The following is a 12,851-nucleotide window of genomic DNA, read 5'->3' on the forward strand; positions in this document are numbered from 1 at the left end:
GGAGGTCACCTGACAACATAGTGTTGCTTCATCATTGAATGATGTCACTGCAGGAAAGGAAGGAGGCAGTGAGCAAGCTTCCTGTTAGAGGAAAATCATGGGCTAGTTGCACGTTGTGTGGAAACACAGCTAGAAGTGTCCCTGTTCTTAGAAAAAAAAATTTGTTATTTAATCAGAAGAAAATCCTTGGGTCAAACTGCATGAAGAAGCTGGGCAAGGGATGCTAAACACTTTCTCCATCCAGTGTTCCTGCTCCACTCCCTGTCCACTCTCAACAGTCTCGTTCCTTGTGGAGTTTGAAGTGCCTGGTTTCTCATGTTGTCAACATAATTTTGTATCTCATGGTTGGGGTAAAACTGTGTGTGGGGAAAAAGGGGGCACAATTTGGAACAGAAGTGGTAGCAAGGGAGAGGTTTAAGCACTTTCTCATGCCGCTTTTTTTTGCTTATAGTTCTCCTCTGACTCAAAGCTGCCTTTCTTAACAAACTGGCATCAGGACTCCATTTCATGCATTTGTTCGGAATGTGGTGCTAGTATGGTCTTGAGTGCTGAACTGGCCCCTCCTGTCTGCTCCCTGATAGTGAATTGGGTGCTGCTGTTGCTTCTGGTACAGAAATGTTACCCTTCCCCTAATGACAATATGGTAGTATGTTATCACATACATGCTTCTGTGTACATCTGAGCATACCCATTTGCCTAGAAGGCTTCCCAAGATTCTGTATGGTGTGGGAGCCTACTATGTTTCCCAATGCCACGTATTGTTATAGTTATTTTCAGCTCTTACTGACACTTCTTACAAAAACGTTCACTTCTGTCGCCTGCGTGTGGCCTCCAGGGCCTTTCATTGGTGGCAATGGACAAGTTGTTGTACCAGCAGCCTGCCCTTATGCTGTCAGATCATGAGATTTGACATCATAAGGACTAGATAGGATTGGGCCCTCAATGATACTTACAGTCATGATACACCTTTTTTTTTATACTCAAGAATAAAGAAAATTGAGGTGGCATCCCTGACTGAAAGTGGATGAAGAGAAGCGAACATGGAAAAACAAGGATAGTGGCAGCCGTCAACTGTGAGATGGTGTTTGATTCATAAATATTTTAAAGTCAACCCCAAAAAGTTGATATGCTGGTATCTGAGGGAAAGGTATGCATTCTCCCAATGTTGACATAGCCAGTCAAAATCTTATGTACAGGCTGAAGGCCAAGAACACTCTTGCATTGCCATCAGTCAAAATGGAACGAGAAGACAAGACTGATGGAAAAGGGGTAGAAGCAGAAATGGCTGCTCCTATAGAATTTCTGTCTGGATACTTACTATTGTAACAGGCGGTATTTTAGGAAAGTACCATGCCATGTAGAGATGCATCAGTTAGAGCAGGGGTGGCCAACCTTTCAACTTTAGGGCTCTTGGACATTTAGCAATTATGTAGAGGAGTAAATTTCAGCAGGTGCAGCTTGTCACTGTGAGATTGTTAAAGGGTCAAGGGCCCTAAAGTTGAAAGGCTGGCCACCCCAAGTTAGAAAGTTATCAGCTGTATTTCTAAGAAATGATTGGGGAAGCTGCACTTTCTGAATTTCTGCCTTGATGTACTCTTCCCCCACCCAACTGCAAGCTGAAACACCAAGGCGAAGTATGGATGCATGGAGCCTAATTTGTAAATCCAACTTCATAGAGTATATGAGACTTTACTGTTTATCTGGCATGGACATTAAGGTAAGCAGCCCAATTGCAAATTTCCATGCTTCTTGGAGTATGGGCTGGGGGAACAGTAACCACCTTAATGTAGATTTATCTTAAACCAGGGGTGCCCAAACCCCGGCCCTGGGGCCACCTGCAGCCGTCAAGGCCTCTCAATGCGGCCCTCAGGGAGCCCCCAGTCTCCAATGAGCCTCTGACCCTCCGTAGATTTGTTGGAGCCCATACTGGCCTGACACAGCTGCTCTCAGCTTGAGGGTGACTGTTTGACCTCTTGCGTGAGCTGTGGGATGAGCTGCTCCACTACTTGCTGTTTCACGTATGTGAGGCAGCAGTGGCAGCAAAGGAAAGGCCAGCCTTGCTTTGTGCAAGACCTTTTATAGACCTTGAGTTATTGCAAGACCTTCATTCATTCATATAAGTTCATCTTTAATATAGTCATTTATGTAAACTTAATAAATGAATTTACATGAATTTACATGTAAATTAATTCTTTTTTTTTTTTGCCTGGCCCCCAACACAGTGTCAGAGAGACGATGTGGTCCTCCTGCCAAAAATTTTGGACACCCCTGTCTTAAACTGAAAGGCTTAAAAAAAACCCTGAATACATTCTGCATAACTGTATCACTCTCATAGTATTGCTTTTTCAAAAATAATTAAATCTGAACATGATCCCTGTGGCAAAAATCACAATGAAAACTTAGATTATATATAAACATTCCGAGAACAATTCACTCGCAGTGAAAGTTAATGCTGATTCCTTTTTCATTCTGGTTCATCTCATGTTTCATATTGTTGGCGTCACAGTTTATTAATGCGCATACACAGATACATGCTTACATTTCATGCATAATATTCTTAAATGGTAAAGAAACTGAACTTTCTATGAAACCAGAGGGTTTTTCATATAAAATCTCATGAAATGTGATTGGTTTCCCATTGCTTTGCCTGACTGTAGCTCTCTGTAGCTTGACACCAATTGACCCCCACAAAATTGGCTCCGTGACCTTGACCTTTTCTGTTCTTTCTACAGAAACAAGAAAAATCAAGCCATTACCCAGTCCCTCTTCTGGGAGTCCTGGTTGTTCACTTTCACTGTGCCCTCATCAGCTGTTAAATATGAGACTGATAGCGGCTGAAAAGAGCAACTGATACTCCCAAGTGCTCCGTTTTCAGCAGGTGTTATCAGGCTCTAGTACAGTCAATGGTCTATCCAGTTGTTTGAGAGTGTAGTGAAATGTCAGCAAAAGGAGAATTTAAACAAACCTAGTTGTTTTTTTTTAAAAGGCTTGAGTTCCAGGCCTTGGAGAGAGATTGTTCATGACTGTGCTAAGCAACGGAGTAAAGTATGAGTCAACTTTTCCCCCTTTCCAACAGAACCTTGGACTTTTGAAATATACACAACACTTTTCTTGTGTCATACAAGACAGTTTATAGTAGAAGTCAAATAATTTATTAATATATAGTTTCTACTATGATAAAGAGAGCAGGAAGAGAAGGCCCATTATAGATTTGCAAGATGTATTTTCTTTTGTGTTACCATAGGAATTACCCCAAACATAATTATACTTGCATGTTCTTTAGATTAGTTCAGGGGTGTCCAAAGTTTTTGGTAGGAGGGCCACATTATCTGTCTGACACTGTGTCTGGGGCCGGGGGGAAAAAAGAATTAATTTACATTTAAAATTTGAATAAATTTACATACGTTTACATAAATGAATATATTAAAGATGAAGTTATATGAATGAATGAAGGTCTTGCAATAGCTCAAGGCCTATAAAAGGTCTTGCACAAAGCAAGGCTGGCCTTTCCTTTGCTGATACTGCAGCAACACAGACGTGAAACAGCAAGCAGTGGAGGAAGCCCTCATCCCACAGCTCACAAAAGAGGTCAAACAGTGGCCCTCACGGTGAGAGCAGTTGTGTTGGGCCAGTGCGGGCTCCAATAAATCTCTGGAGGGCCAGAGGCTCATTGGAGACTGGGGGCTCCCTGAGGGCCGCATTGAGAGGCCTCGAGGGCCGCATGTGGCCCCAGGGCTGGGATTTGGGCACCCCTGGATTAGTTCCACATAAGGTTGCTGGCTGAAGCTATTCTTGATCTTTTTTAAATAAAATATGATCTAATCTTGAGCATTACTGGAGGCCCTGTTAACATCTTCAGGTTGCTTCTGATAGTCACCTGGAGAGTGATGCTGACTCCTGGAGACTCCAAGCCAACCCTGGAAGCTTGGCAACTTTGTAATTCATGTCATTTTTGTATTCTGTTTAGAGATTGCTCCATTATACCTCAGTTCACCTGCCTGGAAATCAGTCCCATTGTGCAAAAAAGATTTACCCCAGAGTAAATATGTATTATTGAAGCCCAAATCCTAACCAGCTTTCCAGCACTGACATAGCTGTGCCAATGGGACATGTGCTGCATCCTGCAGTTGGGTGGCAGTCACGGAGGCCTCCTCAAGGTAAGGGAATGTTTGTTCCCTTACCTCAGAACTGCATTGCCCTTATCTTGCTGCTGGAAAGTTGGTTAGGATTGCGCTATGAGCCACATGACTCATAACCTGTGGTTTAGAGTAGACTAAAAATAGAAACTTCTGCAAGGCTGCCTTGTAAGGTTCATAGCTGAGCATCCAAAGCCAATATCCTAGCCACTAGACCAAGCTAGCTCTCCTGGTTAGTTAATACTGCAAAATCCTATGTCTGGGAATATTAAGTAAATCCTCCCAACCATGGGTAAATGTTCATAGCACCATCTGGTAAAGGGCAGATGGATAATCCTGTAGTAAAATAATGAGTAGGAGGTGGAGGTGCAAGGCGAGATATTTCTGATTTATATTTATTTTTCTGATCCTGATGTTTGGCATCCCTGTGATTCCCTTGTACAATATGCCATAGATGCTGTGCATATGAAACCAGCACCTTCTGGTGGTTACAAATTGGATATGTAGAGACCAACTTAATATAATGTGATTTGTGCTTGGAGAGACCTCTGCTCATGTGACATAATGCAATTTGCCCTAGTTAGTGCTCCACTGCACTTGTTGAACACATAACTTCCTTCTCGTTGCTTAAAAAAACACTTGATTTTTGAAAACAGATGCCATTTGTGTTGAACTGGCTCACTTTGGTTTGAATTTTTTTAAACCCTTTTTGGCACATAGAGCCCAATCCTATGCATGTCTACTCAGAAGTAAGTCCCATTATAGTCAATGGGGCTTACTCCCAGGAAAGTGTGGATAGGATTGTAGCCATAGGAGGATTGTGCCTGACCTTAAACCTATCTGACCTGTGGTTACTTCACAGTTCTGCAACTCCCAGTATATACAAGTGGGTTGGGAGGCACAGTGGTATCCTTTGCTTCAATGAAAGGACCATGTAAAGAACTCGCAGTTCAATCTTATGCATGTCTATTTAAAAATAAGCCCCATTGAGGTTAATGGACTTTATAGCCCAATCCTATCCCTTGATAGTCTATTGCATGCAGCACCCGCTGATGGAACATGCATTGCATGCTATGATTGGGGGAGGGGGGATTGGGGGAGACCAAATGGACCAGGAGAGGTAAGTAAAAATAATTTTTACTTACTTCTCTGTAGGCCACCTGACCATCAATGGGTCTCCTTGGACCTATGCCAGCTATTTACCTAGCACAGGTCTAAGGAGAGTTGGGGTTGGGCTCAGGCTGGGAAAGGGGGTCAGGATCTGGCATGTGCTGCTGTTACTGAGTTCCACCCCCAACCATCACCTGCCCTTCCAGATCCTCTCCTGAACCACCCACAAACTGCTCCCACTGCCACTCTACTTTCTCCAGTGTGGTATACAGGAGCTGCTGTCAAGCCCTTGGGGCCTCTGGCTGATTGTGCTGGCTGCCCCAAAGTGCACGATGGTAGTACACCTTTTACAGTGTTGCATGGTAAACAACATTTTACCATTGGTTAAATGACAGCAGACTGGGAATTCTGCAGAAGTAAATGCCCAGTAGGATTTGCATTATTTCCAGATGTGCGTAGGGTTGTAAACTTAGGCTGCACTTCAGTACATGCTTACCTGGGAGTAAGTCTCATTGAACTTAATGGGACATTCTTCTATATAGACATTGTTTAACTATTCTCCCTTAATCAGTGGTTCTCTCATCACACACCTTAGGGGACCCAAGAGTCCTGTGGCGCTCACTCAGTAATCACAGCAGCCTAGGCTGACTATAACAGTGTGATCCCAAAGTTTTATGGAGAGCGTATTGCATGAAAATATATCTGCATTGATTTAAAATGATGGGCTGTCCTCTCAGAAAGACCTATGGCTCCAGAAAGTCTAGTTGTTCAAATCCCAGATTCTGACCATTAAGTCACTCCTTTGGGTTTCAAAGGATGTATTCAGATATTTTTTTGGCAACATTCCAACTGGTCCCACTTCATCATTTAATGGAACTTGAGTCTGTCCTGTTCCATAGATTGTACCCATCAATGTCTGCTGAGAGGAGAGCTTCGCAGTTAACGTTCACCAGTCTCTAGCTGTTAAAATCACATCCTTTCAACTATTTCCAGCTTCCTTTAAAAAAATAACACTGGCTAACAATGGAAATACTGTTTACACGCAGTTTTGTAGGTCAGAGTAGAGATCCCCTTAAGGACTCCTGATCTCAAATCAGATGCACTTGGAACACAGCCTTGACAAGTATTTCAAGATATGATCCAGATACCCTGCTTCCTGAACCTGTATAATCTTGTAAAGAAGATGACATTTAAGCTGTAGATTACCAGTGAAGCAGATTTTACATTCTGTGGAGTTGTGGAGCCAACAAACACTCATTTTAAAAGTGAGATGGATACACTCTGTGGGACACTGCACAACTAATGTTAATCCTATAATTCAAATGTGGCCTAATAATAAAAATAATAATACAGGTATTTATATACCGCCTTTCATGGTCGTCAGATTTCTCCTCAGACTTTATTTCAAGGCGGTTTACACAAGCAGGCTATACTAAATCCCTATAGGGATTTTTACAATTGAAGAAAGTTCAGTCTTTCAAGAACTACAACATTTCAGATGGATCCTTTTATGATCTGGTATCACATTCTGGCCTCCAGTTTCCTCCCACGCAAGCTGACAATCCTTCATATCTCACTTGAAGCACGGCCAAAGAGCAGATGGAAAAACTCAGCTCGGCTTGCCAGTGCCGGTGGCCTTGAACTGGTGACCTTCAGCTGTTATCTTCAGGCAAACAGGATGCTCTACCCTCTAGACCAGACCTCCTACCTCCTGGCCCAGGGTAAGAAAAGTTCATATGGTTTCTGCTATCAGAAATATAGCAATTTTTCAGTCCTTAGGCTTAGGTACTGATCAGATACTCAGGGCTGGTCCAAGTTCTCCTGACATGCAAAATGTCCAAGCTGGTATGCAAAATGATGCACCCCCTTACGTGATAATGTGCTGGCCTCTGCTTCTCACAATCTCTAGTGCTCTCTAGCACGGCACTCTCCAATATATTTCCTCTTCCTCTCTGTCCCCCTTTTTCTTTCCCAATCCAGGGAGTGGTAGGAGAAGGAGCAGCAGTGGAGGCAAATGGGTAGAGAGAGAGAGAGAGAGATGAGCATCTACCACCATCCTTGTCACCATCTTGGACAGGTGACCATGGGAAACCCCATGTAGGAGAGGTTGTAATAATATTAAAGATTTGAGCCTATCCCTCAGATTTCTAAACAGATGTCTTCTTTGATAGTCTCCCAAAAAGGTGATTCAACTATCACTTCATAGCTTCTTTTGTTGCTGAACTGGCTGTTGTTACACATGTTAAATCCATTTTAATTGGTCACTTGTCTTGGAGTCAGTGCTGGAAGCAGCATGCAGACTATGTATGCCCCAAGGTTCCTGTAGTGTTGCAGAGATCCATTTCTTGTGCTACAGCTACTTCTCTTGGCTGCCTCATAATTTGTGGGCTCCATTTAAGGAAGGAAGAGATTATCCCTTTATGGGCAGTAAATTCAGGCCAGACAGCTTGCATTTGCCCACCATAGGCATATGTTGTGCAGACCTGAGGCTGAGCTACACCATTAATACACAGAATGAAGAATGGACAGCTGCTTCAAAAGAGGGGCTCAGAACCAGAGAAAATCTCATAATCTCAGGCAACAGTCCCATGAAACAGTAACAGAGAATACCACCAATGCTGATAAATCACCACAGTTATTAAGCCCATGTTGCCTTAGCTCCTCACCAATTTCAGCAAACAGGATGACCCAGGAGAAAAGGCCAGTATGCACACTGGGGTGAGTCAGCTGTAATGCCAAGGAGCAGTCAGAAGCTTTGAGCTCGCTCTCTCCCCCCCCCCCTTCCACCTTTGTGCAAAGTAATTGCCTGCCTCTTATCCTAGTTCCAGGAAACTAAAAAAAACTGATCTTTTGTCCAAATGATGGCATTGGCCCCCACAAACCAATATCAAACCCATATTTAAAGATATGAAAGTAATGCTCTGTACAGACTGAATGCAGTTTGGTTATAGTGTCTGGTATAACAATTAGTATTTGGTCATGTAAAGTAAGGTGGAAATGGATCTTAATGCATAGAAACTTATTGTAATGCATTTCAATGCATCTGTATTTTTTCCACATTTATAAAATTAAATTAAAAAAATAAATAAGAAGCCATGAAACCAGGGAGGTTCCACTGAGCATATGAAACTCGAAGGTGTTCTTTCCCCTTTCGTTTTAAAAACAAGAATATAACAATTTATACATACTGGGCTTAATACCTTGATGCTTTAGTTTTAACACATCAACCCATAACACCCCCCTTAACCCTCCCTCCTGAAATAGGAGCCTGTGTATGTTGACTTGAAAGTAAATCCCATTATGTTCAGTGTGGCTTACGCACAGGTAAGTGGGCATAGTATCACAACCTTATGCTTCCATTTAATGTGGCTGCTGCACGTGATCTGGATGAAAGACTTCAAAGTTAAGCTCACATCCTTTTGCTTTGGATGAACAAATGCTTTATAATCACCATCACTTTATAATGCTTTATGATACTTTATAACAGGGGTATCCAAATATTTTGGCAGGAGGGCCACATCATCTCTCTGATACTGTGTCAGGGGCCAGGAAAGAAAGAATTAATTTACAATTTAAAATTGAATAAATTTACATAAATTAATATATTAGAAATGGAGCTTACCGTAGATACTCACTTATAGTACGTGAAATTTCTGCCAAGTAATAAAATCGCCAAATTTTACTTCGCCTGATCTCCGGATCAATCAGAGGGCAGAGCCTTTCAACTCTGAACAGTTTCCTTTCTCAAGCAGCAGGCAGGCAGGGCAGAGATAGTTTCTGCGGCAACTGGGAAATTCCAGCCAAAGTTAACCTTTTAATCTCCTTCCTTCTGCTGCAGCCTGGTTCTGGTTCTGCTTGGCAAATGCTTGCAAAGCAGGTCTGTTTTTTGAAACACCAGGATGGGACCCTCCTTCCCAGGCTACAATTCAGTGCACCATTACTTCAGAATAACACCCATGGAAAGCAGTGGGTCTGCTTCTGAGTAAAAAGGGCTGCAAATATCTCTCTGCTGTGAATTGAATTGCACACTCTCAGTTAAGTGTTATCGGTTGTATGTTGTATGTAGAGCTTCTGGCTTAACACACCAGACACCTTAAAGGTGGATTTGATTCCTGGTTCAACCTTTTTCACTAGCATATCCCTTGGCAGCCCATCCCCATAAATTGTACCCTTTCTATTAGCAAAATGTTTGTAATTAGTAAGACAAGCCCTCATCTCCTCCATATGAAAGCCCAGAATTCATGTATTTATCACAGTGCTTTCTCTTTTTATCTGTTTGAAGAACAGAAGACTCTGCCTTTGCACTGTTTTGCACCAGAAGTGTGCAGAGAAATTCTGGGTGATTGATCACTTTCCATATTATGTTTCAGCTTTTTTACTGTACTGGTTTTCAATCACTGGTTCATAGATGAATTGATGACCCAAACTAGCTATTGGTGGGGCTTCCACAGCCAACTAGCTACCTCCCTTCCTGCCTTGCAAGGCATTCTGGAGCACGGCCTGCCTTTTTCTGCCATTATTTTATTCTTTTTCAAGTACCCCTAAAGGTCCTGTTGAGTGTCCCTGGGAGTGCATGAATACCAGGTTGGGAACCACTGTTTACTGGTATGTTGTTTACAGTGCACTTACTCTGATAGTGTTTACAAAAAGGTGGTGAAGACCAGAATTTAAAAAAGAATAAAAATGTATCTTATTATCTTTTACTGTGTTTTAAATAAAGTAGAGACTCCAGTTCCTAGGTAACAATTAGTGGTAGGTTATTTTTCAGGATCTGGCCTCGGGTAAAATCAGACAAAACTATAGTCAGACACCCCCCTAACTTTAACCCCCAACTTATCTGAGAGTCATAGAAAATTCCATGATTGTTGACTCAAAACTTGCCCTCGACTTATCTGTGGGGTTGACTTATAGGCAGGTTTCTGTGGTGTATGAATGGATGAAGGTCTTGCAATAGCTCATGGCCTATAAAAGACCTTGCACAAAGCAAGGCCAGCCTTTCCTTCACTGCCACTGCTGCATCACAGACATGAAACAGCAAGTAGTGGAACAAGTTGTCCCACAGCTCAGATGAGAGTTTGAACAGTTCATGCTGAAAGCAGTTGCATTTCCCCAGCACGGGCTCCAGCAAGTCTCTGGAGGGCCAGAAGCTCATTGGAGACTGGGGGCTCCCCAAGGGCCTGATTGGGAGCCTCTGAGAACTGCAAGTGGCCCCCGGGCCAGGGTTTGGGTGCCCCTGCTTTATAATATATAAAGCGTTATAATAAATGCTTTATAATCACTATCACTACAGTCACGAATGTAGATTAAAATATCATATCATATTATTATTATTTAGAATATTTAAATACTGCTTTTTGAACCAAAAGGGTTATCAATGTGGGTTTACATAGCAACTGTTACACACAGCAATCTGTGAGGACCAGCTAATGATCATGTAGTCCAGTGCTGAGCTCAAAATGATACCCCGGAAAGGATGTCACAACCCGAAATGATGTCAAGTGATGGCTTTTAAAAATGTGAAAATTGGGGAAAAACCTGCCTCCTCCCCCCAGCAGCCCACCACCCACTTGCTCTGCCATCTCTCCCAGCCAGTGGCATAGCTAAGGCATCTATCTGCTATCTGGGGGTCAAAGAAGATTTTGTAGCCCCCCCAAATCAAATTTAAGTAAATAAAAAGTGTGCCAATACTGGTTAGAGACACTGTGTTGGTGAAGAGGGATAGTTATTCTCCCCCTGCTAAATATAAGAGGAGCACCACCTGAAAAGTACCTCTTTACCCAGTTAGTGGGGTAACTGTATTATGATACATGGAAATGAGAGCTGACTCATATTAACATCTTATTAGTTCTGTGCTTTATCATAATAGCATCTCATTGGCTCTCAGAACAATCAGTCTCATAGGTCAGTTTTAAAGAAATCCACCTTTTGTTCCATAAGGCAGTTGTGTATTCATTTTCTAGTTAATTGGCCATAACCTTTAATAGAATACAGATATTCCAATGCAGTTTGTTTCATTGCATTCTGCATTAAATTACCTTTCCAATGATATATAACATGGTGGTATTATTCATACATACCAAGGTTTCCATAATTTTGGCCACTAGTGTCAAGCTCAGCCTGTTGCCCCCCCCCCCCCAAAAAAACTTGTTGCCCAGTACAATTGCTACCCCACGCACCTCCTTAGCTATGCCACTGGCTCCCATAATTGTCATGTTGCAATATGTGATCAGCTGTCTTAAGTGCATTATTGCATAAGTTCCTCATTTTCCTGAGTGGTGAGTGGTTCCTCATTTTCCCAATTGCATTGGGAAATGCAATTCCCAATTCTGGTTTCTTTGGAAGGCAAGATCACTGGCAACTTCTCCTGTACACTCCTATGAGTGCACAACAGATCCCATCAGATTAGCCCCAGAAAGTATCCCTGCAGCCCACATTCTGTAGAGGTGTGTGCAAAATACAAGCCATATCTAGCAAGTGGTGCTGTTCTTGCAATCAAGAGAATCTCTCCCTTTGGAATTCCTTGCCTTGTGAAGTGCAGAGAATTACTTTGCTTTGAATTTTGGCAGGCCTTTGTTGGTAGGTTATGAATATTGCCTGACAATGTCTTTTGGCAGTTTTCCTCTTCTCCCTCTTTGTTGCTATTAGTGCTGATTAGTTTCTGCTGTGAATGTGTGTATTTGTTTTTAAGCTTGTATGTCCTGAATCTGAAGCCAAGATCAGGACATTCAGGCGGTACTCCATATCCATGGGGGTTCGTTCCCCCCCCAATAAGGAAACCATGGATATGTGGAACACTTTGTAGTGTCCCCCTGTGCCCAATACAAGTACCTTTGTTTTACTGTAGTAGCGCCTTCAGTAAGGGTGCTTCTTGCTTAACAGAAGAACCAGTTGACCAATTACCAAAGAACCAACTAGCGTGCACACTATACAGAGACTAACAGGAAGCTGGAACTGGCCTGCTGTACATTTCTACTATAAATAAATATAGTCAAAACAAGCAATGCTCATTATGAAAGTTGCTGCGAGCAGGACTCCTGCATCAGTGGTGTAGATAGTGTAGCTAGTCCGTCCCAGGTACCAGGTAAGTACTCCAGGGAACTTACTTCTGAGTAGACATGCCTAGGATGGGGCTGTGATGCTGCAAGCACACCTAATGTTTGTTTTGAAGCCTTTCAGTGTGCATTTTGTTTTTCTGATGCTCCAGCGTGAGGACAACACAGTGATGAGAGGCTGTTGTGCTGAAGGAGCCGCCGTTCCAGGGGGTCCCGCGTGAAAGAGGCGACCCCACAGTTAACCGAATGAGGCTCTGCTCTGTTCCTGCTGCGCTCTGCCCAATGGCTCCTGCTGGAGCGCTCTCTGCCGCCCCCTGGCGACCGGGGCCGCTGCAGCAGTCATGACATGACGCAAGCGGCAGCAGGGGCTGGAGGGCGGAGCCCATCCGAGTTCCCGATTCGGGATTGGCTCTCAGTCCCTTCGCCGGAACTTTATTCGCCTGACCATTGGTGGCGCTGTGGGGAGGGTCGCTTGATTGACAGGGGCCAAGATGGCGGCGCCCACTGTTATTCCGGAGACGGACAGGTAGGAGCAGCAGGTGGTGCCCTCCTC

At 43.2% G+C, this 12,851-nt stretch overlaps 1 protein-coding gene across 1 annotated transcript in view; it reads left to right on the forward strand.

The window, feature by feature from the left end:
- Positions 1-12,759: 12,759 nt before the first annotated feature.
- The window catches only part of COMMD10 (COMM domain containing 10), a 71,281-nt gene continuing 71,189 nt past the window's right edge, over positions 12,760-12,851 (forward strand). The window contains exon 1 of the mRNA XM_066616968.1: positions 12,760-12,824. Within this exon, the coding sequence (XP_066473065.1) occupies positions 12,790-12,824 (35 nt within the window). The 5' untranslated portion in view covers positions 12,760-12,789. The remainder of the gene's footprint in view (positions 12,825-12,851) is intronic.

The sequence above is a fragment of the Tiliqua scincoides genome, chromosome 2 (assembly GCF_035046505.1).
Source record: "Tiliqua scincoides isolate rTilSci1 chromosome 2, rTilSci1.hap2, whole genome shotgun sequence".
Classification (NCBI taxonomy): Eukaryota; Metazoa; Chordata; class Lepidosauria; order Squamata; family Scincidae; genus Tiliqua; species Tiliqua scincoides.